Genomic DNA, 27,448 nt, shown 5'->3' on the forward strand with positions numbered 1-27,448 from the left:
TTTTTTTTTTTTATTAAACAGAGATTGGGGAAAGTGAATGGTGAGGATCCACTCCTGAGTTGAGAGTCAGATAAGGTGAGTCCTAGTCTTGCCCAACGTCTTGCTCAAAACCCTCTCCTGCCCTCAAAGAGGATGAAACCAAGAGATTTTGCTTCAATGGTCAGAAACTAGGATGAGGTGGGGCAAGGCAGAGCCACGGGGTGTGTGTGTGTGTGTGTGTGTGTGTGGTTGGGAGCCATTTCCCTAAATTAGCATGACCCTTGGCCTTTCCAGAATAACTCTCAAAAACAACCAGTAACCTGAAAAAAAAAATTTATTAGGAAAAACAGAATTTGTGCAATTCAAAGTCGTCTGGCCTCAAAAGAGTCTCTCTCCCTCTGCAGCCGCATCCTTGGGGATCCAGGAGGCGACCTGTCTAGAGGAGACTAAGCTCCCATGTCTTCAGTCTGGCCCAGCAAGCGGGATAATTGGGCATCCACTTTCCTGGAAAAAAGCCAGGGCAGTAGAGGCTGAGGTGTATGCTCAGGATTGGGGTCTGGAGCTGTAGACAGTTCTGGGAAAGGGGCTCAGGAGAGGTGCACCAAATGAGGATCTCAAAGGATTGGGGGTTTTTTATCCCGGTGATGTTCACCTTTTCTGCCGCCGCAGCTCCGCCCTCTGAACCCTTAGCACCTGCAGTACAGGGTCGTCCTGGAACTCGCTGCCGTCGGAGTCTGGAGGAAAGAGATTCGTGGGGGCGGGAATCATAGGGTGCCGGACTGCCAACCAGATCTGGGCAGCCACGCGCACCTGCGGCGCACATCTGCTCACCTTCCGCGGCCTGCAGGAGTCTGGCAGCCTGGGAGAGCAGGTCCTCTGAGGGGGCGTGGCCACCACTAGATAAGGGCGTGGCCACGACCTCAAGCGACCCAGTCTTAAGTGGAGGAGGCGGGGTCTTGACACCTGTGGCCGCCTCCTCAGCTGGAGGGGGCGGGACCTTGGGCTGCAGATGCTCGGCTTCAGCAGAGGGAGTGTCTTTGTTCTTTCTAGGCACAGACCCCGATAGGGGGAGCATGGTCTTGGCATTCGCCTTAGACTGACTCGGCGGGGTCTCTGCCTGTGAGAACCGTGATTCAGACAGAGGGGCCGTGACCTCTGAGCGAGGGGATGTAATCCTGGTTTGAAGGTGTGCGGCCTTGACTTTCCAAGATTCAGCCTCCCGTGGAGGAGGACCGCCAGGGAGAGGAGGCGTGTCCTCCAGGCTATCGGGAAACAGCCGAGCCGTTACTACCTGGCCCACGGCGCCTCTGAGCTGCGGCCCCGGCCCCTCGTCCGCTGCCGGCCTCCCGTCCGCTGCCGTGACTCGCCCAGCAGACTCCCGGCGGCGCGGGACTCTGCTTCTCCAGGGCTTGGAATCCTGTCTCTCGAGCTCGGCAGGGATGCTTGGTGCAGGGGTAGGCGAGCTCTGGGGGGTGGCAGGGGGCGCAGGAGTGGAGGCAAGGGTCGCAAGGGTGGAGGCTGGGGGAGCAGGAACGGAAGTCGGGGGCGCCGAGGTGGAGACGGGGGGCGTGGGAGGAAGGACCCCAAGAGATACCCAGGGACTGGGCTGCGGGCCCCAGAAGAACCCATGATGACTGGGGCCCCAAAAGATATGTGGAGAGAACCCCGGAGGAATAGGAGGTCTTTCCACATGGAAGGCTTCTGGGGGAGGAGGCAGAGCCACACTGCTCCCAAGTGGGATGTAGTTAGGCTGGGTTCTCAGGGAACCAAGGGTCTCCGCAGGAGCAGGAGGGGTCTGTAGACAGATGGGGGTAGGAACCTGAGAGGGAGAGAAAGGATAGGGGGTCCTCAGTCCCCCTCAGCCTCCCCCTTCCTCCAATTTCTCTTAGGATCCCCCCTCCAGCCCCTTCAGGCTCCTCCCTCCCCAATCTCACCGTAGTGGTGAGGGCAGGGGTTCGGGGTAGCACCCAGGTTCCATCACCCTGGCTTCCTCGAGCCTGTTCAAGTTTCCGCCGCTGCCGCCACTGGTACAGAATGTCATCCTCTGGCCGCAAGGGTGCCTGGGAAGAGGCCGGGGTTGGAGAAGGGATGGGGGCAGGTGCTGGGGTTGCTGTGGAGTAAGGAGAGGGAAGAGGGGGTAAGGCAGGGCCTGGGGTGATGATTACTGCAAAGACAGCCTGAGCACATACCCTTTGCACTGGAAAGTGAGTCATTCAGACAGGCTCTCCAGATAATGTCCCAACTCCTCTGTAGACTAAGAAGTGGGGCAGAATCAGAAAAGAGAGCACTCATGGGCTTCTCAGCCTGTCATCATTCAATTCTTCATTCCTCAATAAATGTTTATTGAGCTCTTACTATGTGCCAGGCACTGTTCTGGACATTGTAGTTACAGCAGTGAACAAGACAGAGCCTCCAGAATCTGCCCAGTTTCCCCTATATTACTGCCCTCACCTGCCAACCCCACAGCAACCTCCTCCCTGGTTCCTGGTTTCCCTTCTCGCCTGTCCTCCCAAACTCTTCCTGCCTGCAGCCAGTGGGAGCATGTGAACACCTGAGTCAATTCAGAGCCCTCCGGGGTGAGAATCCTCCCCAGGCTGCACCTCTCTCTTTCCTCAAAAGCAAAAGCCTTTGCATTTGTGGTCCCCTCTGCCTGAAATGCTCTTCCCTCGAGTACCCACAGGGTTTACTCCAAGTCTTGCAGATATTTGCCCAAGTGTCACCTTCTTAGTGAGGCCTTCCCTGGCTTCTGTACTCAAAACTGCAACAATCCCAGCCCTCCCACTCTCTCTCCTCCTTTCTGTTCCATTTCTCTCCTTAGCACTTATCATCTTCTAACTACTAAATATCATACTTCTTTGCTTATTTACTGTTCATCTCTCCCTCCACAATGCCAGCTACATGAGGGCAGCAATTTTTTTTAATTGAACTATAGTTGATTTCCAGTGTTGTGTTAGTTTCTGGTGTGCAGCAAAGTGATTCAGCTATACATACATACATACATATATTCTTTTTCATTATAGGCTATTACAAGAAAGATATTGAATATAGTTCCCTGTGCTATACAGTAGGACATTGTTGTTTATCTATTTTATATATAGTAGTTCATATCTGTAAATCCCAAACTCCTAATTTATCCCTCCCCCACCCCCTTTCCCCTCTGGTTTGTTTTCTTTGTCTGTGAGTCTGTTTCTGTTTTGTAAATAAGTTCACTTGTGTCATTTTTTTAGAGTCCACATATAAGTGATATATATTTGTCTTTCTCTGTCTGACTTACTTCACTCAGTATGATAATCTTTGGGTCCATTCATGTTGCTGCAAATGGCATTATTTCATTCTTTTTTATAGCTGAGTAGTATTCCACTGTGTTTATGTGTATATACATATATGTACCACAACTTCTTTATCCAATCATCCATTGATGGACATTTAGGTTGCTTCCATGTCTTGGCTTATAAATAGTGCTGCTATGAACATTGGGGTGAATGTATCTTTTCAAATTAGAGTTTTCATTTTTTCTGGATACATGCCCATCAGTAAGACTGCTGGATCACATGGTAACTCTACTTTTAGTTTTTTGAAGGGATCTCCATAATGTTTTCCATAAGGGCAGCAATTTTTTTCTGTCTGGCTATTACCATATCCCCAGTGTCAAGAACAGGGCCTAGTATCATTATTAGTGGCATAAATGCAAAATGAACTGTTTCTTGTGCTCCGTCCCAGTGCCCAGCCCTTGCTAGGGATACAGCAGTGACTAAGGGCAAGGCCACTGGCTGCCCAAATAGCCATCATACCCAATTACCCAGAGCATCATTTCATCAGTCATGATCTACCATTACCTCTCAGAAGTCCTGCCTCCTGATGCTGCACAGAGAAGGGGGCATCATCCAGGATTCCTCCTCCCCTCCCCTCTGTGTCCTGTGATTCTACTTCCCAACCTGGCCCATTCCCTCTACTCTGCCCCTCAGGCTCTGGCCCAGGCCAAACTACCATTTTCACTAGGTGTTGACAGCAGCCAGAGGGGGTTTGTCAACACCGAACAACGATCATATCTCCTCCTTGCTTAGAACCCTACTGTGGCTCCCCAAAACATAATCACCAAACGCCTCACATGCCTACATGGCCCCATGTAATCTGATCCCCCCCCCCATCTCTTCCAACTTATCGTCCACTACTCTTACCCCTGGCTCTTTCCTTTTCTAGTCCATCGTCTGCATCATGTTTCCTCTCACCTCAGGTCCTTTGTACATGCTGGGGGAGGCTACTGTCCCCACCTTCATCATTCAGGTCTCCACTTCAATAGCACCTCTTCTGGGAAGGCCTTTTCTGACTTCCCAGCATCACAATCCTCTCTGGCATGCCCCTTATTTCTGCTTACATTCCACATTTGTTTGTGGGGTTATGTAGCTTTTCTTGGCCCCACACTAGCTATGCCATGAGGACCATGAAAGTGGACCCACATATGTTGGTTCACTAAGGAATCCCCAATCCTGCTCACAGGCTCATACACAATAGGTAGTCAATGTTTGTTACATGAAGGAATGAATGCATTTAATTTGCAAAACAACCATGAGGGAGGTAGTAGTTTTATCCCCATTTTACAGATGAGAAAACTGAGGCTCAGGAAGGAGACATGAATAAAAAGAGAAGCTTAGAAGGAGCAAAGAATCAGACAAGCAAGTGTGTGGACAGGATCACACAACATGCACAAACACTGCTCTGTTTTCTGTGCTTGCCTGTCCCCCCCTCACGGGAGTCCCAAGAGATGTGGAGAACATCTGTCATGTTCACCACTGCATCCTAGGACCTGGGGCACAGAGCAATAGTAATGACAATGATGACAGTAATAGTAACCCAGGTCCTTAATCCAATCTCTGAAATCCTGGGGACAGAAATTTGAGAGTTCAACAATTTGCATGTTTTAGCAAAGTCGCATGGTATGTACAGTGTTGATAGGAGTCTAGGTCAGTACACCAGACTCAAAAACGTTGATATTTGGTTGAACAATATGAAATTACCAATATTCAACCATTTTTCACTTACAAAGACACAAACTTTTTTTAATTAATTTTTTTTTTACTTTTCATAGTTTTCAATTAAAAGTTACTGTATAAATTTATGACTGTTCAGTGCAGCATCTATGGATTAAAAAGTAAAAATGACTTTCACCCCTTCCCTAATAACACTGCTCTCCCCAGAACAACGACTAACAATTTAATTCTTCCGTGTCTTTTTATATTTATATACAGGTATTTTTCTGTTTACCTTATTTCCCCTTTCTACACTTAATTCCCTTTCTATCTAAACAAAGACAAATTTTATATGGCTCAATATTATATATCCATAGTAAAAAGTATGACTATGTATTCCCTAACTTCAGACTATATTACAAAGCTACAATAATCAAAACAGACACATACATAAATGGACTAGAATAGAAAGCCCAGAAATACACCCACACTCTTATGGTCAATTAATCTACAACAAAGAAGGCAAGAATATATAATGGAGAAAACTCTCTTCAGTAAGTGGTGCTAGAAAAACTAGACAGCTACATGTAAAAGAATGACATTAGAACATTTTCTAATACTGTATACAAGAATGAACTCAAAATGGATTAAAGATCTAAATGTAAGACCTGAAAACAAAAATCCTAGAAGAAAACATAGGCAGAACACTCTTTGACACAAACTGTAGCAATACTTTTGTGGATCTATGTTCTAAGGCAAAGGAAACAAAAGGAAAAATAAACAAGTGGGACCTAATTAAACTTAAAACCTTTGTATAGCAAAAGAAACCATCAACAAAACAAAAAGACAACCTACTGAATGGAAGAAAATATTTGCAAATGATATGACTGATAAGGGGTTAATATCCAAAATATATAAACAGCTCATATAACTCAATATTAAAAAAAAAATTTAAAAATGGGCAGAAGACCTGAATAGATATTTTCCCAAAGAAGACATACAGATGGCCAACAGGCCTATGAAAAGATGCTCAGCATTGCTAATCATCAGAGAAATGCAAATCAAAACTACAATGAGATATCACTTCACACCTGTCAGAATAACTATTATCCAAAAGACCACAAATAATAAATATTGGTGAAGATGTGGAGAAAAGGGAACCCTTGTACACTGTTAGTGGGACTATAAATTGGTACAGCCACTATAGAAAACAGTATGGAGAGTCCTCAAAAAACTAAAAATAGAACTACCATATGATCCAGCAATTCCACTCCTGGGTATATATCTGAAGAAAACAAAAACATTAACTTGATAAGCTACATGCACCCCAATGTTCACTGCAGCATTTTATTTACAATAGCCAAGATATGGAAGCAATCTAAGTGTTCATCAACAGATGAATGGATAAAGATGTGGTGTATTTATACAATAGAATACAACTCATCCATAAAAAAGAATAAAATTCTACCATTTGCAACAACATGGATGGAACTGGAGGGTATTATGCTTAGCGAAATAAGACAGAGAAAGACAAATACTGTGTTATCACTTATATGTGGAATCTGAAGAATAAAACAAATGAATGATGTAACAAAACAGAAGCAGACTCACAAATACAGAGAACAAACTAGTGGTTACCTGTGGGGAGAGGGAAGAGGGAAGGGGCAAGATAGGGGTAGAGGATTAAGAGGTACAAATCACTATGAATAAAATAAATAAGCTACAAAAGATACATTGTGTAGCATAGGGAGTATAGCTAATATTTTATAATAACTTTAAAAGGAGTATAACCTATAAAAATTTTGAATCACTATGTTGTATGCTTGAAGCTTTTATTAGTATTATAAATCAGCTATGCTTCATTTTTAAAAAGTATAAATATTCACCCTAAATAAGATAGATATTTCTTTTATTTTTATTGCTATTTTTTAATGGAGGTACTGGGGATTGAACCCAGGACCTTATGTATGCTAAGTATGCGCTCTAGCACTGAGCTATACCGACCCCCCGAGATAGATATTTAGATCATAAATATTCTTCATACTATTTAAGTCAGATTTTGCTGGCAAATCAGGTATGGTGCCAAATTTGCAAAAATCCTGATTTTGGAGCTCTGTGGTCAGAACTACAGACAGGGGTCAGAGGGAGAACCAGCATACTGGTGATAGCTACTGTTAACAGAGCCGTGCTAAGTGCTCCACGTACTCACCAACTCATTTACTCCTCACAACACCCACAGCAGAGAAATACAATCATTATTCCTGTTTTAAAGTTGGGGACATGAGGCTCAGAGGGGCCCAAGATCACACAGCTGGTAAGCTGCAGAGCTGGGATTCGCACCCAGATTGCCCTCATCCTTGCCTCCCAGAACTTACCTTGTGCCTTTGGGTCAGAGCCCTTGATGGAGTCAGGGTTGAAAGTCATGGAGAAGGGAGAGAGGCCATCAGAGCTGATGGGGAATGAGGAGCTGCTGGCATTGCCAGGACTGAGGGAGAAGGAGGAGATGGAGGCCTTGCTGTAGGGAGAAGGCAGAACTGAGGCAACAGGGGTCTCAGAGACCCTGGGCCAGGCCTGGGGAGGTAGGTGTGGGGAGGGGAAGATGGGGCGGGTGATGCACCTGCGCTCGAGTAGCTTGGCAGCTCTGCTTTGCAGGCTCAGTGTCTCCAAGTCCAGCAGGGATGAGTTCCACGTGTTCAGGCTCTGTGAGGTGAGAGGGGTCAGAGGCCAGCCCCTCTTCCAAAGGCTGCAGGGAAAGGGGCTCTGGACAGAGGGACTGGAGGCAGGTCTGCACTGCACCTCATACCCTCACATGCTGACTTAGAATCTGCTCCTCCTCAGGAAAAGAGATCCAGTTTTCCTCTGTGGAACCTCACCCCTCAGTGCAGTCATTGTTATGGTAGAAGGGCTGACTCTACCTTCCTGACAAGGCCTGGCTAGTCACAACTTTCTGTCCTCTGGTTCACAGTGATCGGCTCAAAGATGAGCGAATGAAAGTAAGCCCTGGGGCTTTGGATGGAGCTATTGGAAAAGCCTTCGTTTCCACTGGAGTAACTAAGTACGTTAGAAATGTAGAGCTACTGGGGCCATCTTAGCTATTTTGAGGGGAAAGCCTACCTCAGATTGAGCCAAACAAAGAGGAACAGAGCACCAAGAGAGTTGAGTTCCTCCCAATATCGTTCAAACACCTAGATCGAGCTATGCCTGAAAGCATCTCTTTTGGATTTCTTGATTGCATTAGCCAACAAATCCCCCCTTTTTTGTTTAAGCTCCCTTGAATTGGGGATTGACTCTAGTTCTATTCCAGGGCTGGTGCTGTCAGTTAAGGTGTGCAAGGGAGGGAGTAAATGGGGGTGTCACCTGCTTTATATCCTGAAGGGGGGCCATAGCCTTAGCCTGTGATGTGCTGGCCACCTTGGCAAGAGTTGGAACTGCTGTGTTGGGTCTTCCTTCTGGTTCACTGGCTCCTGCTGAGAAGCCCCAATTGATTTAGGGGAGGGAGGCCAGGAGGAGTAGCTGGGAGTATCGCTCAGGAAAGGTTATAGGTCAGGAGAAGATGAGACTGAAGAAGGTACCTGCTGCAAGTTGACTGCTAGGGTCTGGAGATTCAGGCTGTAGCCACCAAAAGTCAGCTGGGGTTGGGCCTGCAGGCTGGCGTTCCTCTCGGCTTGTGGGCTGAGCCTGGCGGAACCGGTTTATGTACCTGTGAGCATCAGAGAACTGGGAGGTGGGTGGGATGAGGGGGAGCCAAACAATAATAACAAAATAATCACAATAGCCAATGTTTATCTAGCACAATGGCAGCACTTGGGAGTTGTCCCTCAATATCTTGTTCTCGTTTCTTATATGGTAACGCAATATTATATAAGACGATAAAATCCTGGGCACATAGCTATTTTTCTATAAATACATTTACCAGGTGCCTTTGTAGCTTTATGGCCACATAACTATGTCCTTGACCATCAGATATGAGGAGATGTGATCCTGGAAAGTAAATGTGGCTTGGAGCCATTATGGTCCATGAAGGAAAGGGCAACAGCCTAGGGAAGGGAGAGCAACAAGATAGAAGGAAATTGTGCCTCTGATGCCTCAGTTAGGGGCTGCCATATCAGTCCTGGTTGTTTCTGCCTGGACCATTAGGTGAGGGAGAAATACTCTCTTGTTTAAGCCAGAAGTAATTTGGGACTCTTTGTTACAGCAGCTGAACTTGGATCCTACAAATCCAAGTGCTCACTATGTGATGAGCATTGTTATAGATGCTGTGCAAACAATAACTCATTGAACACTTAAAACGGCCTTAGAGGATATGTGATATTAATATTCCTAATTTACAGATGAAGAAACTGAGGCCAAGATCATATAGAAAGTTAGTGACAAGGCTGGGGTTTGAACCTAGCTCCAGAGATCTTAATATCATGTATGAAATGTGATCCCAACTCTGGCTCTGGTTATTATCATGAGATGTCTGCCCCCATTCCCTGATCCAAACCCTTCTTTCCCCCTAGGGTTGCTGGGACTTACTTGGCCACTACGGAGTCCCCACTGTCAGTCAGGATGGGTGGTGGGGAGGCTCCCATCTCTCCCTCAGTGGTGCTGGGTGGGGAAGAGGTCCCTGAGCTGGATGGCCAGGATTCCTCAAACAGCTCAGGGGAGTTAGGACCAGTGGCCAGAGCCTTGGGAGCTTCTGGGAGCCTGGATTTCTGGGACCTGGATGAACTCAGGGTCTAAGATAGGGGAGGTAGGGAGAAGAAAAAGTGAGGCCTGAGTTATCCCTGTAAGGGAACAAAGTTACATATGAAGTGTCATTCCAGAGGGGAGGAAACACCTCTCACAATGGCAACAACTCAGAGTGATCAGGGCTGTAATAGGGGATCCAAGTGGTAGAAGACAGAATAAGGGCAGCGCGGTGGGGAGGAGAGGAGACAGTCTTTTAATCTCTCACCCCCATCTCTCATCACATCTTCCTTGCCTCTAGTCATCACTCCCTTGCTACTGGGCTGGCACACAGCACTCCCTTTGGGGTGTCCTCACCTTGGACACCTTGGGGTGCCAGTTCTGGCTTCGGGATGTCCAGTAGTGGCTCCGACGACCCGGGGGAGCATCCCCAAAGGGTCTGTCTTGGGTGGAGAAAATTGGCAAGCTGCAAAGAAAGAGGGGTTTGGGAGGCAGAGCATGGTCACTGCAGCCCTGTTAGGGGCAGTGTAGTTGGGCGTGGCTGGGAAGAGGAGGGCTGAACCATGCAATTCCCATGGATCCCTGGAAGAGATGAACTAACTCCCACGAAGCACCACTGCACATTCAAAATAATGATACTGGAGGCACGATTCCCACCAGCCCTCGGAGCGGCCTCAAAAGTGAAAACTCCAGGAACTGTTAGCAAGTGATTCTTAACCCTGGATCCAGGCTAGAAGGAGTCTTTTAAAAATACAGGTGAGCGGTCCACACTCCAGATTCAAAGAACCAGGATATCTGGAAGGGGTCTAGGTATCCACATACATCTTTTTCTCAGAGCCCCAAGTGCTTCTGAAGCTCAGGTTAAGAGCCAAGGCTAAACCCGATCGCTGTACGTTTCCCATAAGCCCTTGGGACTTTAAGACGAAAACGGTAGATGGACTACAATCCCTATAGTCCCTGGGATCCGCCTAAGAAAGAAAGGTAAAAAATAACACCCATGGGAGTCTGGGGACAATTTCAAAATTAAGAAATTTAATTCTCAAGATGCCCCTGGACACTCTTAGAGGTAAAAAAGCCTTTGGGGCCACTTAGAGGAAAGTAAAACGCTATGGGACCCACAGGATGGTGAAATTCAAGGCAGAAGCAGTTTAAGGCTGTGGAGCACCTTGGGAGTTGTAGTTCCAGTGCGGCTGAGAACGACAGACTCCGGACCCTAGCAAGCCTGACCCAAGGCTGTGTTGCTCTCACCCTTGGTCCTCTCCAGGTCTCCTGTAATCCCCGGAAGAGTGATCGGCCTCACCTGCGGTCCATCCCGCAGCTACCTCGGCGATTCCGCTTACTCCGCTGGGTCACCGGACTCAACCGGAGCGCATCTCTGTCGCTTAGCAATGCCCTATCAGTCCCTCCCCTCTCTGAGAGTGCCCGCGCGGGAAGAGAGCGGCCTCCAAGGTGACCAATGATAGAGAGGAAAATAAAAGTAATTTCTCACAATTGGCTGTAACGTGAATGAGAAAGCATGTTTGACTGGAGAATCGTAGGGCGCTGCAGTAATTGGCAAGCCAGTGGACCAATGGAAAGGATCTCACAGGTAGGCGGGGTTCCAATGTACTCTCACTTTTCTGTAGTCGTGTATTCTAACCACTCCCCTTCTTGCCGCATAAATCTCAACCAGACTCCAGTCTAATGACGGTTTTTCCCGTTGCAGGGGCAGATAATCTAGCCCCTCTCTATCGCCGTCTCTCCATCAGTCCAGCTAGCCTACAAATCCCACCCGATCATCTAACCCCTTCCGTCTTGCTCCATGAGCAGCTGGTTGCTCCAAGTGCCAGGCCTGGGCTCCTGGCCGAGGTGGCAGGATCAAAATGAGCTATTTCGGTCCCCTGCTCGCGGCCCCCGGGGGGCCAGCCTGGACTCTTCGTGCCTTCGCCCACTGGCTGCTGCTCACCTGGCAGACCCCGCTGCCCTACACACCCGAGGCTGAGTCAGAGGCACAGAATTAGGCCCGGCTTGCTGGGGGGCTGGGCCCAGGGCCCTGCTGAGATGGGAATAGGGTCTGTTCTGTGTCCTCCTGACAGCCTGGCCCGGCTACCGCATTCCCTGTACCCAGGGATCTGTTCCTAAGACCGCCATCTGCGTCATCCTCAGAGCGCCTTCGGGGCGGGGGTAGATTAAAGGGACTGGGAATTCTTCGGTGGGCTTCTCAGGCCGTGGGTCCCAAACGCCACGCTGTGCTCCCCACTCTGGCAAGGCTCCGCCTCCTCTGCCTTAGTTTCCTCTGCGGAAATTTGGAGGATGATACCTCTCTGGCATCCAGCAGGCGCTTAATAAATGGCCAAGTCATTGTTGGGCTTTCTAAATAAGGCTCTATTAATGGCCGGCTCTGGCCGCGGTCCCAATGTCCCCGGGCGGCCCGCCGAGGGGCGGACGCAGGGCGTTACTATAAAGCAGCGGCGGCGCTAGCGGGGGCACTGCGGAGCCTAGGGCGGCGGCGGCGGCGGCGGAGCAGGATGGAGATCCCGGTGCCTGTGCAGCCTTCTTGGTTGCGCCGCGTCTCGGCCCCGTTGCCCGGGGTTTCGGCTCCCGGGCGCCTGTTCGACCAGCGCTTTGGAGAGGGGCTGCTGGAGGCGGAGCTGGCTGCGCTCTGCCCGGCCGCGCTGGCCCCCTACTACCTGCGCGCACCCAGCGTGGCGCTGCCTACCGCCCAGGTGCCAGGCCTGGGGGAGGAGCGGTAACCCGACCACTTCCGAGGCTGGGGTCCCTGGTCTTCCTGAGAGGGGCGGGGGGGTGGGCGGGGGTGGGTAAAGGAATGTCCCTTGACTTTGAACGGGGTGGAGAATCCGGCCACTCAGAGGGGCTTCCGGAGTTCCCTGCGTATGGATTCTCGAAGACCTGATTACTGAAAGCGGTGGGAGGTCCCCGTGGATCTGAGGAGGGTCTCAGCTCCGAGAGGAGTGGAAGGGCTGGGTCACTAATAAGGTGGGGGCGGTTACTCTGAGGGGAGTCTTGGTAACTCCGCGGGAGGCTGATGACCCAGGGAATTTGGGGGAAAGGGGAGCCCAGTCATTCTGAAAGGCGGAGGGCTCCCGGTGACTCCCGAGGGTTCGGAATGTTTTGTTATTCTTGAGGGAGAGTTTGGAGACTGTCTTTTGGAAAGGTAGAGAGGAGGGAGGGTCCTGCGACTTGAGAAAGGAGGGTCTGGCCAGTCGGAAGTGGGGGAGTTGTACTAGTAAATGCTGAGGGCTCAAGCAATCCCGTGACTCGAGTGGGAGGGTAGAAAGGGGACTCCGGAGACTGGGGGAGGAGGCATCTTGGTGATTTCTGGCAGGGGTGGAGCAGTAAGGGCCCCAGGGGGTCTGAGGGGAAGGGAGCTGAGGAGTCAGTGTCCAGAAGGACGGGCTGACTACGGGGCTGTTGACACTGCTGGAGAGGGCAGGCCTTACCCTGTGAGGGTGGAGGTCCCTGACCTTGCAGGGGAAGGGGGCCTCATCACTCTGGGTGAGAGGGGAATCCCAGTGATTACAAGGGGATGGATGATCCCATTTATTCTGGGTGAAGAGATTCTCGGTGGCTGCGAGTAGGAAAGGGGACATCCAGTTACGGAGGCCAGGATCAGCTGCAGCACCAGAATGGACAGGGAACCGACGGGGGAAGGGTCTTGCTGGGTCCCTAGAGACTCGTCCCTTCCGATGACAATCGGGCCGTGCGCAGGTGCCGACCGACCCAGGGCATTTCTCGGTGCTGCTTGATGTGAAGCACTTCTCGCCAGAGGAAATCGCCGTCAAGGTGGTTGGTGACCACGTGGAGGTGCATGCGCGCCACGAGGAGCGCCCGGTGAGCCCGCTGGAGGGGCGGGACCAGAACACGTAGGCGGGACCCGCAGGCCGGAGGGGCGGGGCATCTACTGGGAACTGACAGAGCCGCTCAAGCCTCTTTCCCTCCAGGATGAGCACGGATACGTCTCGCGCGAGTTCCACCGCCGCTACCGCTTGCCGCCTGGCGTGGACCCTGCTGCCGTGACGTCCGCGCTGTCCCCTGAGGGCGTCCTGTCCATCCAGGCCGCACCTGCGCCGGCCCAGGCCCCACTTCCGTCGCCGCCGGCTGCTGCCAAGTAGAGGTCCAGGCCTTGCCTGAATCCCGGGAGCCCCCTCAGGCCCCGAGTTTTAAAGCCGACCTGACTCCACCCAGCCAGATGTCCCGGAGAGCGCGCCAAGACTACCCGCCAACCCAATCTGGGATCCGCCTTGACCCTTCCAACCTAGACTCAGCCCTGAAAACCTAGACCTTTCCACTGAAACTCTCGCTCTCACACCCTCTCCAGCTTTCAGACCCCCCTCACCCCTCTAACTTCCAGACCCTACAAGCACAATCCCTCAGCCTACAGTGTCTCATCCCCACGGATCTCACTTGGCATATAACCCCACTCCAAACTCCCTTTTTCCTTCTGACTCCTCTACAAAAAGATCTCCACATCCCGTTTCAGTCTTCCCTCCTGCACCAGCACATAGTGTAGACAGCCCTGCCCCCTACCCTAGGCCTAGGCCAGTTAAGTATAACCCACCCGCCCTTGCACCCAACCTTTCCCTCAAATGTCCCAGACTCTGCACAGACCTCCTATCCTGTACCACCCTGGCCTGGTCCCGAAGACTCGGCATCCTTCCCCTCATTCCAACCCCACACTTCACTTCCCCCAACCCTATCTTCTGACTTAAAACCCCAGCCAGACATCCCCAGACTCCTGAACCCCTTTTCTGACCCTCACCCTTGTAGACCTAGACCAACCAGCACCCTCAACCTCAAACTGTACAGATACCCACCCCATCTCCCAGACTGCACGGATATCCCAGGCCCCCATCCCCAGCTCTAACCAGAACCTCTCCAGTCACTTTCTCTTGACCCCCAAGTCTCCAACCACATCTCCCAGGCAATCCACCTTCCACACCACTCCCCTTCTTCTCAATCAAGCAGCCACTTTCTTTGATTCCCTGCAATCTTTCTCCCTCCTCATTCCTAACTGCCCCATCCCCTCACCTAGGCCCACTCTCCTAATAAATGTACTAGAGCTGTGCCAATGGCTTTATGTCTAGGCCAGGAAGGATGGGCTGGAGCAAGTGTGGAGGAGCGGAATGTTTATTTGGCGGGGGACAGGGGAACATCACTGTCGCTCGTACATTTCCCGTAGGATCTTCATGCTTTCTGAGTAACGAAGCTGGTTCCGATGAGATGCCTCCTTCCACCTGCAGTGGGGGTGGGAAGGCAGAGGGAAGACTCAGTAGTTGGAGCAGAGGCCATGGGGAACAAGCAGGATGGTGGATGCTCACCTCTGCCGGATGCGTTTCCAGCGCTGCATGTTTCGATAGATGAGTGTGGAGGGTGAGGGCTCAGGCTCAGGGGGCTGCAGAGATAGAGAGGTCAGGCTGAGTGGCCATGCCCAAGCCCCACAACATATGCTCATCACCCCAGCCCAGCCTTGCAAACCCACCTCGTCATCGGGGGTACCCTGGGTCTCAGGCTGCAGTGGGGATGGAATTCGGGATCTATAGGCATCTCCAGGTGGCCCAGGGGCTGTGGGTGGAGGCAGCTTGTACACATCACGACTCTTGTTATTGGTGACCTCTGAACCCTGGGGATACAAGGGCCCCAACCAGAGAATCAGAGAGGAGGGCCAGGGGTACCTGTGACAAAAGAGACCTATGGGACCTACACCAGGGACCTATGGTGAGGAGTCATGTCTGTCTGCTCCAAGGATCTCTGTTTTCTCCTGTCGCAACCCAGGGACCCCCGGTTACCCCTGCTCAGCATAGAGACCTCCACCTACCCTTCCCAGCCCAAGGGGTCCCCACCTGCTCCCCTATGCCAGGTGACTACACCTGTACCTTCCCCACTCCCCCAGCTCTTGGGGACCCTGATTTTGGAGGTCACCTCTATCTGCCAGGGGAACCATGTCCCCTCTCCCTTCCAGACCAGATAGCCATGTCTGTCTGCTTTAGGGCGCTCCAACCATTCTCTTGGCCTAAGGGTTCCTAAACGTGTGCCTCACTGGATCCAGGAGTCGCTTGAGGGACTCAGAGCCCTGTCCCTGTCTATCCCATTAGCTTGAGGGGAGGGTACCTTGTGACTGTCTACCCACTGTCCCCCCAATCCCACCTCCTCATCCTCAGGCAGTGGGGGCAGCGGTGAGCTGGGTGAGCATTCCCGTTCGCGCACTGTGGGGCTGTTGCGCATCCAGGCTCGGCAGATCGGGTACAGTGGTGTGTTCTCACTGAACTGAGCCAAGTCCACGCTCCGGTCAAACAGCTTGATCACGTATGTGTCTAGGGTGGTGAGAGTGGGAGGGATGTGAACATCCTCACATAGCCCTATACAGTTGCCCGCCCTCTAGGGCCACTGCCTACTCACTGGATCGTTGTGGCCCTCCCTCGGCAAGCCCGTCATCCATCTCTCTCCTCTTCTTCCTCCGCTGGTGGGGGAATCGGGCAGATGGCCTGTGCGGGGAGGGAGAACATCAGGACTGGGGCGGAAACTTGGGATCTCTCTTCAGTTGGCTGGGGCCCCTGCCACCTTACCGTTTGCCAGTGGCCGCGATGGAGCAGTCCCTGTGGGGAGAGACCAGGCGTCAGCAGGCTCACCCTTGAACAACCAATGCCTGCTCAAAACCCCCCAAAAGGAACCCTGGAGGTGCTGTGATCAAGCTCACAAGGACCCCTTGACTCCTTAGGTCTTGTGTCCCACCCCCTGGGGCTCAGGATGCCATCATGAAGGCACCTAAGCTTTTGCTGCCCCAGGGCCTTTGTACAGGTAGAGTGGTTAGGACTATGGTGGAGAAAGTATGGGTCACAGTGGTCAGGGATCTGATGAGGAAAGAAGTTAGCCACCATAAACCCTCGGATACAGATCCCATCAACAAAACTTACTTGTTGTGGGTGTCTGAGGGGGTCCTCCCAGGTTCCTCATCCAGACGTTCCCTGGTAGCAGAAAAGAACTGTGGGCTCAAGGTTCCAAGGGCCCAAGAGTGAGAAGGCACCCAGTAGCCTCACATTGGGCCCCTTCCTCCCTAAGCCAGTGTCTGGGGTCCCACCCAGGGCCAGAGGATCCAACCTGACAGGGCTCCCCATCCCCCATGACCCCCTGCTGGGCCAGATCCCAACCTGTCCATGTGACTCTTCTCCAGCAAACACTGCAGAACAGCATCCAGTTGGTTCCGGGCCTTGGCCATCTCCAGCTCTAGGGAAGAGGGTACCGAGCAGGAGTCACTTCCCAGGCCAAAGGCAGGTGGGCAGCCAACAGGGCCAGGGAAGGACATGCATATCCCATCCTTCGGCCAGGCCCAGGCGTGCTGGGAGGGTCCAGTGGGCAGAGACTACTGAAGTGATGAGCAGGAGCTCTGGGTTCCATGGCTGACCTACCTGCTCATGTGTGACCTAAAGTAAGTAACCTTACCTCACTCAGCCTGTTTCCTCATCTTGAAAATGGGTCTCTGAATTATACCTACCTACCACAACTGTTTTGAGGTTCAAACAAACTTATGTTGTCTATGACTGTCTTAGCAGGATGCAGTAACACATGCAGAGTGCTTCTTATGTGTCAGGCACTGTTCCGAGCATGTCACATATATCAACCCATTGAGTTTTTGCAATAACCCTGGCAGGAAGATATGATTTTTATCCCCATTTTACAGATTATGAAACTGAGGCACAGATATGTTAGGCTACTTGCCCTGACCTGCACCCAGGTCATCTGGCTCCACAACTGAAGTTATAAGGTAGGGGCTCAAACTGGGTGCAGAATCCATCCCCCAGAAGTGCTTTGTTTGGCTGAGGTAGTGGTGTTATTTTAAATCTGAGTTAAATCTGAATGAGATGACTACATATAATAATTGAGAGATTTCATCGAAAATACCCATTTTGGGCATCCCCCCCGACCAAGAAATGGAGATCTGGGCCCCTCTTCCTGCACGTCACAGGCCCTGCCTAGCCCTGTTTGCCTGTGTGTTTGCCTCTTTTCATCACAGAACTTATGGAAGTGATGATGTTATAAATATTCTCCTCTCACTTGTGGGAGTGTTCATACTCCTCTTCCAACTGCTAGGAGCTCTGACCAGTGCTCAGGGCCTGGAAGGACACCTGAAGTCATGCTTTGCCAGCCCTGAGACTTCCAGAAGAGACCAGGAGATGTTGCTCAGAGGAGAGACAGGGTGGGGATGAGGGGTTGGGGGCAGCTGAGATTCTAGCAAAGTGCCTTGGGTAAGAGCCAAGGTACGGCTCATGTCCACATCTCTTTCCCTAGTCCTGCCTCTCTCTTGAGCCTCAGATGTTGGGATTCCAGGGACTCCTGGACACCTCCCCTGGACATCCCCCCAGTCTCCTTCCACCTACTGGGCCCACAGTGGCCTCAGTGTCTCTCTAAATTTACCCCTTTTCCTGGAGCCACATCTCAAGGGTAGCCCCACTGTCCCTTAGTCCCTCCCTGAGCCTCAACATGGTCACCTCTATCCCTCCCCCACTCACCCCATGGCATGCCTGAGTGTCTCCCACATACCCACTTCCTAGCCTGGCCACCCAGGTCTTTTCCCTTCCTCCCCCTGGGCTCCTCGTCTCAGTCTCCCCTTCTGATCCACCCTCCACAAGTTGGCCAGGGGAATCGTCCTAAAACCAAACCTAACCCTGACTATCCCCTGCTTAGAACCCTCCATGACTCTGCAGTGCCCACCCCCTTGCCCCCTTGCCCCTGCCAGAGACAGAGTCTGAGCTCTTCAGCCAGGTGTTCACAGGCCTCCATGACCCTGCCTGCCCTTTCCTCACTACCATTTTGTGGTCAGGCCCCCTTCACTTTTCCACTCACAATTTTGTTGGCATTTGGGGGGCATCCCGTAAAACTCCCTACTTGGTTCAGAACCCTCCCTTTGTTCCCCATTTCCCTCGGAGCAAAAGCCAGAGTCATAACCTGGGCTCACAAGATCTGACACCCCCCACCCCTGCGCTTTTGCCCCCATCTCCTCACACTTTCAACCTCACTGGCTCGGCTCCAGCCTCACTGGCCTACCTACTGGTCCTTGAACATGCCATACAAGGCTTCCACCTCACAGCCTCAAAGCTATTTCCTTTGTCAGGTCCCCTGTTCCCTTAAGTTCCTCATGGCTCTCTCCCTTATCTTGCCTCACTCCTGATCTCCTTACCTTCTCCAGTTTCATTTTATTACCACTTACACCATTTAACACACTACATCATTTTACTTTTTTTATTTGGTCTGGATTCCGTGCCTCTCCCACCGCCCTTAACATGCCAGTCCTGTGTTCCCATCAGCTTGACTCCAACCCATTATTGGGATACAGTGACTGCCAGGATTAAAAGCTTCCCGGTACTTCAGGTGCTCAGCACAGTGTCTGACCCATAACTTCTGCTAGAAATGGCGACAAGGAGGCAGAGCCAAGAAAAGAGTCCTTCTCAGACTCACAAGGCTAGGGATCCCCATGTCTTACCGCACCACACTGCCTGAACCACCACCATTCAATCTCAAAACTATCCTGAGCATAGACCGGCAGGGTATACAGGTGGCAGGAATCGCTTGATGCCTGATAGTGATCGTCAGATGGGCTGCAGGGAGCAGTCGCGTAGCCCGCCTTATCGCGATAATCCTGTCTATCAGGACTCCCATACCCTGATCAGTCCGGTGCTCCCCTACAGGCCCCCGACCTCGGGGTCCTCACCTGATTTCTCCACTTTCACCTTCACCGGGAACATGGTTTGGGGCTGGGGTCTGGCTAGCTGGGTCAGAGGAGCCCAAAAGAGCCTAGAGTCACAAGTCCAGGCCGGAGGCAGACGGGGAGAGGTCAAATGTAAGCTTCTTGTGTGGCCAGTCCTCCACCCTGAGCTGTGTAGGGCGGCGACCGCCGCCGATGCCGCGACCGCCGCCGATGCCGCGACCGCTGCGGATGCCGCCACCTCCTCCAGTTCCCCTTCTGTGGGCGGGCCCCTTCGGCAGCCGCTTGTTTCCATTAGTCAGGGGAACCGTCGATCTCGCATCCTGACCAATTGACAACTGTCGCTGTCGGCTCCCAGTTCTAAGTCCCACCTTTCTGGGGCCCCGTTTCCGGAAACAAACTAACGACATCCCAGAGCGCTTTCTGGGAGGTGTAGTTCTAGCTCCCGAGACTCAGCCGGAGTAACGGCGCCTGCGCCGCGCGAGGCACGGTGGGAGAGGAGGGATCGGAGCGTCGTGAGGCTTCCTGGAACTTAGTGTTAGAAGCTTTGAGTAACACCAATTTAGCTAATGACAGGAGTTACTTAACCTTGGGAGTGCCTGTTGATCCCCAAGAGGAAAACAAGCCTGGAGTTAGGCTGGGTTGCCTCTTACTGAGCACTCGCTAAGTGCCAGCTACCTGTTAATCTCTTTTCATATGCGACTCATTCACTTGGCAAATATTAGTGTTCCAAGTACTCTCCTAGGTACCTGAACACCCAGGTGGACAAAACAAACAAAAACCCTTGCCCTAATGAGCTTTATTTTAGAAGATGGAAGATAAACAAGTTGAACATTTTAAACTAAATGTAATAGGAGAAAGAACATAGAGCTGAAAGGAACATAGGGAGTATCAAGGTGGGGATTGAAATTTTAAATAGGATGGTGAGGAAAGCCTTCTCTAATAAAGCTCTTGAATACATGTCTTATTGCTGCAGACAATCTCCTTTAGAAGATAGGGAACTTCCATTTACCACATGTGCCTTGGCCCAGATAAATTCCAAGGGGTAGCATTATGATCTACATTTTTGATGGTAATAGTGAGGCCAAGTGGGAAAGTAATGTTTTCAATTCACACACTACCAGTACAGGATAGCAGCCCCTAGTAATAGAAGTATTACTCCTTTCTTGGTTCCAAAGCTGTAAATTAGTGTTCCCAGGAAAGAAAGTTCCTATTTTTGAGGATTATGAGTAGTGTACAGTGAAATAGTACGAAGCACTAAGCCTGGCACAAAGTAAGCAATCAGTAAATGTTTCTGAATATTAATAATCATTTTATGCTTCAACCTCCAAAAGATTGCAGTAAGTCAACACTGAGAATTAGGGTCCTTTATTGGGGGATGTCAGCAGAGAACACAGGAGATAGGAACAAGTCAGAGGGGCTTGAGAGTGGGCTTGGAGTAGAGAGGAGCCCATCCTGGTCCTCAGACCTGCGCAGAAGATGTTATCAGGGGGTACCCAGGGGTATGGTGAAGGAGAGGTAGTCCCCAAGGGCGCCCCAACGTGGCCGGTAGATCTGGAAGATAGTGATCCAGGTGGTGAGTACAATTACCCAGAAGAGGAAGCCCACAGCTGAGCGCCAGACATCTGTCAGAGGGAACAGGAAGGGGGAAGGTTGGCCTCTATCTGCTCTCTGGTCTCCCTGAGACCAACCCCCTCTTCTCTTCCGTAGAGTCCCAAAATTCTGGAACCTCCATCATCTCCTCCCACCAAGGCTCCCCCAGTCCCCCTCCCCACACATGATGGCTTCCCTTAATCTGTGCCCTAGACTCACAGCCTTTGATTTGGCTCTGTTCTGTGTATGCCGGGACAAGGAAGGCCTCTCGGAAGAACCAGAAAATGTTGACCAGCCAGAGAAAAGGCAGGAAAGCAAACCCACCTAAAGAGTGAAAAACAAACTGGGACATAAGGCAATGAAAAGTCCTCCCCAGTGCCCACCTAGATGAACAGTTTGGAAGGTCCTCTCCCATACCTAAATTCAAATGGAGATCTCGCTATCAGGGACTCAGGAATCCTGGCTCCTTCCTGGGATCCAGGAATCCGAGTCCTCAACCACTTCTTTGGAAGAATCAGGAGTCCAGCCCCCCAACTCCCTTCCTCTCTTGGTACCTAGAAATTGAAGGCCCAGTCTCCTCCATCCTCAGGACTCAGGCCCCTTCCTCTCTTGGGACCCAGTAGTCGGCGTCCCCAGCCACTTCATCCTCTAGACCCAAGAATCTAGGCCTCTTCCCTCAGGCACTCTACTCCAGTCCCCTCTCTTCTCTAGGGACCCTGGGATACCGGCCCTTACCCAGGTAGTACTTCCGGCAGAGGTTCAACTTCTCCTCGTTGGACACCCGCTCCAAGTTCATAGTTGCGCTGGGGCCGGGTCTTCCGAGGGTCTGCGGGGCAAGACCCAAGCCCTGACCCTAAGTGATAGATGAAAGGACCGCAAACAACCACGCCCTTATTATGACAAAAGGGAGAGAAAGTGAAGGATGGGTTTTCTGAAAGAAGGGCAACCCCGCCCCTACTAGGCAAGCTGACTAAGTTGAGATGCTCTTTATGTTTATTGGGGTGCGCGAAACGACCCCCAACTCACCGGTGGAGTCTTACTTCCTCCGGTTTGAACCCCTTTGCCAGTTTCAACTACGGACTTTTGCGCGAGATGCCGCAAGTGTCTCTGGAGTTTGTAGTCTTTTTTGGTGAGGCAACCCTGCACGCATGCGTCTTCAGGCAACTCCAGTGGGTGAGTCCAGGAGGGCGCAGGCCTCCAACACGCAAGCGCACTAGGGAGTTTCTGAGTGTCCGGAGGCAGCAACGAACTACGTTTCCCAATGCTCTTAAGCAACGGAAAGTGACGTAAATAGCAGACAGAGTTGGAGGGTTCGGGTAAAAATGGCTGAATATTTAGCTTCGATATTCGGGACAGAGAAGGACAAGTGAGAACGGGCGCAGGGAGTGGTCCCTCTGGGGTGCTGGGGACAGGGCACTTGGTTTCCTGGTGGCTGGGCGGCGTGGGGCGGTGTTTCTGGGGTGTCCGGCTCCCCGGCCCTCGGTTCACCTCTGTCTTTGCACCTCTTCCAGGGTTAACTGCTCTTTTTACTTTAAGATCGGGGCCTGCCGGCACGGGGACCGGTGCTCCCGGCTTCACAACAAACCGACTTTCAGCCAGGTGAGACCCGGCAGGGAGCCTTGGGGGTTAACGCCTCCCCGCCATTCCCCTTCTGTTGTCCATCATCACGAGGTCCCGCCTTTTCCGGATTTCTAAGGCCCTCCCCACTGCCCGGCTTTTTTCTTGTTGGACTTCTGCAGGTTCCTCCCCCAACCTTCAGGCCCTTCTCCCAAGAACTTGGCCACGCCCCTGTACGTACAGACTGCACCCTTGGGCTGTCCCTCACTGCCAGATATCCCCTCTTCTGGTTTTCTGAGGCACTCAAGATATTTATGCTTCTTCTCTGGTGCAAGTTCCACCCCCAACCGTCATAGCCGACCTCTTTGCATGTAGCCGTGCCCTCTGAGCTCAGGCCCCGCTCCCTTTAAATTCTGTTCAGACCATAGTGCTGCTCAACCTGTACCGGAATCCACAGAACACCGCCCAAACCGCAGACGGATCGCACTGTGAGTGAGGGACAGGTCTTGGGGGCAGGGCGGACAGCCCTCCCGCAGGCCACTCCCTAATTCCAACCTGCCCCCTCCTCCAGGTCACGTGAGCGACGTGGAGGTGCAAGAACACTATGATAACTTCTTTGAGGTGAGGGTTTGCAGGGGTGGCTTGAGTTTCCTGTGGGCCAGGAGCTCAGCTGAGTTCCTCCTGGTCTTCCGCAGGAAGTGTTCACGGAACTGCAGGAGAAGTACGGGGAGATTGAAGAGATGAATGTGTGCGACAACCTGGGGGATCACCTCGTGGGCAATGTTTATGTCAAGGTGCCTGCTGTTACCCCATTAGAGTCCAGAGGTGGAGGCATTTCAATACCTAACAGCCACCACTGAAGCCTCACAGCTTGAGATCCATCACTAAATCCAGTCCAGCCCCTGAGCTGCTAGCTAATCCCCTGAAGATTTCTGAGTTTGATTGCTGACCCTGACCGACTTTCCCTTCAGTTTCGGCGGGAGGAGGATGCAGAGCGAGCAGTGGCTGAACTCAATAACCGCTGGTTCAACGGGCAGGCAGTGCATGCCGAGCTGTCTCCTGTGACTGACTTCCGGGAGTCATGCTGTCGACAGTATGAGATGGGGTATGGTAGTACAGGGGTGAGATGGGCACCTGGAGTCCCGGACTTCTGTGTGTGTGTGTTAGGGTGGCTGTCAGTGATAGTGCCCTCCTCCATCTATTCATCCTCTACCCAGGGAATGTACTCGCGGTGGTTTCTGCAACTTCATGCACTTGCGGCCCATCTCCCGCAACCTCAGGCGGCAGCTCTACGGGCGAGGACCCAGGCGCAGGTACCGCAGGACCAGCCTTCTAAGACTTCCTCTTACCCCAAGTTCCCTATACCCCCTGAGATGAATCTGATCCTATGCCCTAATAACAGTGTCACAAGCCTCTTATACCCTAAGACTAGCCCTGATCCCCATCCCAAGACCAGTACCTAAGTCCCAAACCCAAAACCAGCCTGAACCTCAACCCAAGACCATCCTGGATCTCCAATCCTGACATCAGCCCTTATGCACCTATCCTGAGACCATCCCCAGAAACTCTAGTTACTTCATCAACTGCCCTGCTTTATTCCAGAGCAAAGAGGCAGACCTGGGGGGTCTGCAGAGCTGGGGGGTCTGCACACCCCTCCCCACAGCTATAACCCTCCTCTCTCCTGTCCCCAGGTCACCCCCAAGGTCCCATACCGGCCACCGTCCCAGAGAAAGAAACCGACGACGGTCCCCAGACCATCGGCATGGCCGTTTCTAAGACCCTGACCCCCTTGCCCTCCACCTCTGGCAGGCACAGATGTTCCTGGCCAAGACCCCTCCTCAAAGCTCCCTAACTCCCCAGTGCCATCTTCTCCAGGCTACAGGTCTCCATGATGTAATAGATTCAACACAGGGACCTTCTCTTGCTGCCCCTCCACTAATAAAATTCTGTATTGAGGATTTAGATCTTTTTTGTTAGCTTGAGCCTAGCTGTGAGCTGGTTTCCTTCCACCCCCACACCTCATGATGAGAAGGGGAAGCGGGGCTGAGCTCTGGCCACAACCTCAGCCAAGGAACTTGTAACAACAGGTGGCAAAGCAGTGAGTTCAGGTCCTAGAAATCCCCAAGTGAGGGTGGTTAGGTGGGGCTGCTTTTGTGCTGGAAACAAGCACATCCATCTGAGGCTCCTCAAGGGGGTGACTCTTGGTTGTGGCAGATTGGAGGGTTCCCAGTCTGGAGGAGATTGGGATTAGGAGCTAAGGTAAGATTGCTGGGAGTTGAGAGGGAGTGTCCGGTGGGTGAGGGCCAGGTCCTCCATATCTGCTGCCCTGAAATGGGAATAGGTAGTTCCTAATACTTATGCTTACTCTATGTTGTTGTAAATACTTTACTTCTCCACAATAACTCTATGAGACCGGTATTATGATTATCCCATTTTACAGATGGGAAAAGATGGCAGAGGTGGGATATGAATCCATGCAGTCTGGTTCTAGAATCCTCACTCTAGCCATCTTGAGGCCTTGTGGCCTCTCTAATAAGGGGCCAGAAGCTGGACTGAGGGTTGGAGGTGGGTAGATTCCTGGCTTCCGAAGGGGCCAGAGGATCCTATGCCCCTACCTCCACTGCTTCCTTCTTCTGCCCTGGTTTCCTGGCAAGTGCGGCAGAGGCGCTGTGGCAGGAAGTCCTGTGGTCATGGCCCCCCAGAATACAGGTTCTGCTCAGATGGGGCCCCCACGCCTCCTACTGACTACTGCGCTGCTCCTGGCCCTGGCGGTGCCCCGGGAAGCCTCCCAGCACTGCAGTCGCCTTGAGTACTGGAACCCTGACAACCTGTGCTGTGGTAGCTGCCTGCAGCGCTTTGGGCCGCCCCCTTGCTCGGGTGAGGAGCAGGGACTGGGCTTTTGCATATGTTCGGGCGGAGGTAGGGGGTGATAGGGAGCGAGGAAAGGGGCGAGGTCCGTGGGATACGGCTGGTGAGGCTTTCTTCGGGGTAGGGGCGCTGTGCCTTAGGTAGACAAGGCGGGGATGGGGGTGTGCTGAGCTTGCGAAGATCGGGACGGTGTGAGTTAAGAGAGGGTCGTTGTTAAGGGGTGTGGCGGGTTAGGAGGAATCCGGGCGGTGAGGAACAGGTGGGCGGGGAATGGAAGGGGCGGGCAGAGAATAGGGGGCGGGGCCTGTGTAGAGAAGGCTGGGAGACTGGCAGGCTAGTGTGGCGCGGATGGAGAAAGAGTGTGGGGCGCGTCCGCTGATAGGTTGGGTGAGTAGAGCATAACGGGCGGGGCCTGTTGGGATTGGACAGACGGGAAAGGGCGTCGCTAGTACTAAGGAGGCGGGCTTGGCGGCCGAACGTTAGACTCTGTCTCCCATTAGACTACGAGTTTTCGCAAAACTGCGGGCTCAATGACGCTGGCGATCACGTAACGCACCCCTTCAAAGAGTGTCCTCCTGGGCAGTGCAACCCCAAAAGCGCGGAGCTATGTAGCCCTTGTGGCGGCGGAGTAACGGCCCCCACTCCAGCGGGGAGTCACAATGGAAACCGGCGGCGCTGCAGAGAGGTGCTACTGGGACTCCGGAGAGCGGGGCAAGGGTGTAGCTTGCAGAAAGTTGGGGGTGTGGAGTGGGGACGGGACTGGAAGCGTGGCTTGGGGTCGGGTGGGCGAGGTCTGTATCAAAGGAAGGGGTGTAGCCAAGGGAAGACGCTAGGGATGCGGGCATAGCAGTATCAGGTGACCTGCCTGGGTTAAGGAAGTCCGAGAGGGGGATGAAGGGACTGGGTCAGGTGGGATGTGCCCCATTGCGGGTTATAAGGTTGGGAGGTTTTCGCTGAGGGGCCAAGAGTAGGGCGTGCCTCCCACTTTACTCCCCTTATTTCCAGAAGCCTGTCCCTAACAAGGAGCCCTGCCCCCTGACGCCTGGAAAACCAAGCATCCTTGGCTCCCAGGAGCCCGGCTCATCGGCGATTCCCAGGCTTTTGTGGACAACTGAGCAAAAAGTCCCTCAGCAGGCCTGGCCAATTCTGAGTTTTGCCCTGTCCCTGGTGCTGGTTCTGATCGTGACTTCAGCCATGATCCTCCTCGCCCTGCAAAGGCACCGCAGTCGCCGCCACCAGGGGAAAGCTGTCCAACACCCCAATCCTGGCTTGGTTTGCAGCGATAACACCCACACCCTTTTCTTGCACTCGTCCTCTCCAGGCTCCCTGGAGGATTCAGAGGCAGGGGACTCATGGAAGGAGGTCTCTCTGCCTCTGCTCCTAGGCAAGGGTTAGTCAAAGATACACCAAGGAGGGGGAAGGTGGACTGGAAGCTTGTACTTCCTCCCCTCCACCCCTCCTCCTCTGTTTCCCAGAGCTGCAGAGTCTGGAATCGCTGCCCCTGTCTCGCCTCCTGGATGAGCTGGAGGTGCTGGAGGAGCTGATCGTCCTGCTGGATCCTGAGCCTGGGCCAGGTGGAAGGATGGCCTGTGGTACCACCCGACACCTGGCTGCAAGATATGGATTGCCTTCAGCCTGGTCCACCTTTGCCTACTCACTGCGGCCCAGCCGCTCACCTCTGCGAGCCCTGATCGAGATGATGGTGGCAAGGGAGCCCTCTGCCTCTCTGGGCCAGCTTGGCACACATCTGGCCCAGATAGGGCGGGCAGATGCACTGCAAGTGCTGTCCAAACTTGGCTGATCTGGGGCTTGCCTGGCCCAGTACTCAATAAAGTTTCCCTTGAAATAAGTGCCTGCTGTCTCTGGGCCTTATTAAGGGGTCCTCTTAAAATAGTCTTAATTGGGCCAAAACCAACAGACATCCTCAGTCCCCTGCCCCGCAGGGAATGGGCCAATTCCACTATATACACAAGACCAGATGTGGGTTGCCTCTGGGCAACCACATTTCCATCTGAGAAACAGCCCTGCTATCCCTGGGAGAGCTCATCTACACGCACTCAGCGGGGTTCTAACTTAGAACAGGTATTACATTTATACTCTGAGCTGTGAAAGACCC

At 52.4% G+C, this 27,448-nt stretch overlaps 6 protein-coding genes across 14 annotated transcripts; 3 read left to right on the forward strand and 3 right to left on the reverse strand.

Annotated features, from left to right (window-relative positions):
- Window positions 1–295: 295 nt before the first annotated feature.
- Window positions 296–11,478, reverse strand: PROSER3 (proline and serine rich 3). 3 transcript variants are annotated; one of them, XM_074369769.1, is made up of 11 exons: window positions 10,918–11,219; window positions 9,975–10,083; window positions 9,465–9,667; window positions 8,519–8,646; window positions 8,304–8,413; window positions 7,564–7,646; window positions 7,322–7,461; window positions 1,914–2,089; window positions 811–1,798; window positions 632–713; window positions 296–483 (listed from the first exon to the last, which is right to left on the reverse strand). In XM_074369769.1, exons 1-11 carry the CDS (start codon window positions 10,926–10,928, stop codon window positions 426–428), a joined length of 2,088 nt encoding a protein of 695 aa, XP_074225870.1. In that variant the 5' UTR covers window positions 10,929–11,219; the 3' UTR covers window positions 296–425. The 3 variants fall into 3 exon arrangements, 2 of the variants coding, with proteins under 2 accessions (XP_074225870.1, XP_074225871.1); XR_012509048.1 differs by lacking the exons at window positions 296–483; window positions 632–713 and adding an exon at window positions 2,169–2,233 and having other exon boundaries at window positions 1,636–1,774; window positions 1,914–2,039; window positions 10,918–11,478; XM_074369770.1 differs by lacking the exons at window positions 296–483; window positions 632–713; window positions 811–1,798; window positions 1,914–2,089 and adding an exon at window positions 2,150–2,233 and having other exon boundaries at window positions 10,918–11,478.
- Window positions 11,479–12,062: 584 nt separating this feature from the next.
- Window positions 12,063–14,681, forward strand: HSPB6 (heat shock protein family B (small) member 6). 2 transcript variants are annotated; one of them, XM_074369772.1, is made up of 3 exons: window positions 12,063–12,322; window positions 13,326–13,448; window positions 13,544–14,681. In XM_074369772.1, exons 1-3 carry the CDS (start codon window positions 12,125–12,127, stop codon window positions 13,727–13,729), a joined length of 507 nt encoding a protein of 168 aa, XP_074225873.1. In that variant the 5' UTR covers window positions 12,063–12,124; the 3' UTR covers window positions 13,730–14,681. The 2 variants fall into 2 exon arrangements, with proteins under 2 accessions (XP_074225873.1, XP_074225874.1); XM_074369773.1 differs by having other exon boundaries at window positions 12,066–12,322; window positions 13,559–14,681.
- Window positions 14,682–14,728: 47 nt separating this feature from the next.
- LIN37 (lin-37 DREAM MuvB core complex component) lies at window positions 14,729–19,607 on the reverse strand. Of its 2 annotated transcripts, XM_010950111.3 has the most exons (9): window positions 19,321–19,582; window positions 16,763–16,838; window positions 16,529–16,579; window positions 16,181–16,210; window positions 16,014–16,099; window positions 15,762–15,928; window positions 15,097–15,237; window positions 14,936–15,009; window positions 14,729–14,851 (listed from the first exon to the last, which is right to left on the reverse strand). In XM_010950111.3, exons 1-9 carry the CDS (start codon window positions 19,352–19,354, stop codon window positions 14,770–14,772), a joined length of 741 nt encoding a protein of 246 aa, XP_010948413.1. In that variant the 5' UTR covers window positions 19,355–19,582; the 3' UTR covers window positions 14,729–14,769. The 2 variants fall into 2 exon arrangements, with proteins under 2 accessions (XP_010948413.1, XP_045368862.1); XM_045512906.2 differs by lacking the exon at window positions 16,529–16,579 and having other exon boundaries at window positions 19,321–19,607.
- Window positions 19,608–20,666: 1,059 nt separating this feature from the next.
- On the reverse strand, window positions 20,667–22,087 carry PSENEN (presenilin enhancer, gamma-secretase subunit). Of its 3 annotated transcripts, none has more exons than XM_010950107.3 (4): window positions 21,934–22,087; window positions 21,643–21,760; window positions 21,127–21,231; window positions 20,667–20,939 (listed from the first exon to the last, which is right to left on the reverse strand). In XM_010950107.3, exons 2-4 carry the CDS (start codon window positions 21,701–21,703, stop codon window positions 20,800–20,802), a joined length of 306 nt encoding a protein of 101 aa, XP_010948409.1. In that variant the 5' UTR covers window positions 21,704–21,760; window positions 21,934–22,087; the 3' UTR covers window positions 20,667–20,799. The 3 variants fall into 3 exon arrangements, with proteins under 3 accessions (XP_010948409.1, XP_010948408.1, XP_010948410.1); XM_010950106.3 differs by having other exon boundaries at window positions 21,643–21,797; window positions 21,934–22,083; XM_010950108.3 differs by having other exon boundaries at window positions 21,643–21,733; window positions 21,934–22,065.
- Window positions 22,088–22,116: 29 nt separating this feature from the next.
- U2AF1L4 (U2 small nuclear RNA auxiliary factor 1 like 4) lies at window positions 22,117–24,426 on the forward strand. Of its 2 annotated transcripts, XM_010950109.3 has the most exons (8): window positions 22,117–22,273; window positions 22,419–22,506; window positions 22,886–22,952; window positions 23,036–23,085; window positions 23,160–23,258; window positions 23,436–23,569; window positions 23,682–23,777; window positions 24,156–24,426. In XM_010950109.3, the coding sequence occupies exons 1-8, from the start codon at window positions 22,230–22,232 to the stop codon at window positions 24,238–24,240; spliced, it is 663 nt and encodes a 220-aa protein (XP_010948411.1). In that variant the 5' UTR covers window positions 22,117–22,229; the 3' UTR covers window positions 24,241–24,426. The 2 variants fall into 2 exon arrangements, with proteins under 2 accessions (XP_010948411.1, XP_010948412.1); XM_010950110.3 differs by lacking the exon at window positions 23,160–23,258.
- Window positions 24,427–24,570: 144 nt separating this feature from the next.
- IGFLR1 (IGF like family receptor 1) lies at window positions 24,571–27,181 on the forward strand. Of its 2 annotated transcripts, none has more exons than XM_045512904.2 (5): window positions 24,571–24,723; window positions 25,119–25,341; window positions 25,833–26,017; window positions 26,338–26,722; window positions 26,808–27,181. In XM_045512904.2, exons 2-5 carry the CDS (start codon window positions 25,155–25,157, stop codon window positions 27,131–27,133), a joined length of 1,083 nt encoding a protein of 360 aa, XP_045368860.2. In that variant the 5' UTR covers window positions 24,571–24,723; window positions 25,119–25,154; the 3' UTR covers window positions 27,134–27,181. The 2 variants fall into 2 exon arrangements, with proteins under 2 accessions (XP_045368860.2, XP_074225872.1); XM_074369771.1 differs by having other exon boundaries at window positions 25,167–25,341.
- Window positions 27,182–27,448: the final 267 nt, after the last annotated feature.

The sequence above is a fragment of the Camelus bactrianus genome, chromosome 9 (assembly GCF_048773025.1).
Source record: "Camelus bactrianus isolate YW-2024 breed Bactrian camel chromosome 9, ASM4877302v1, whole genome shotgun sequence".
Classification (NCBI taxonomy): domain Eukaryota; kingdom Metazoa; phylum Chordata; class Mammalia; order Artiodactyla; family Camelidae; genus Camelus; species Camelus bactrianus.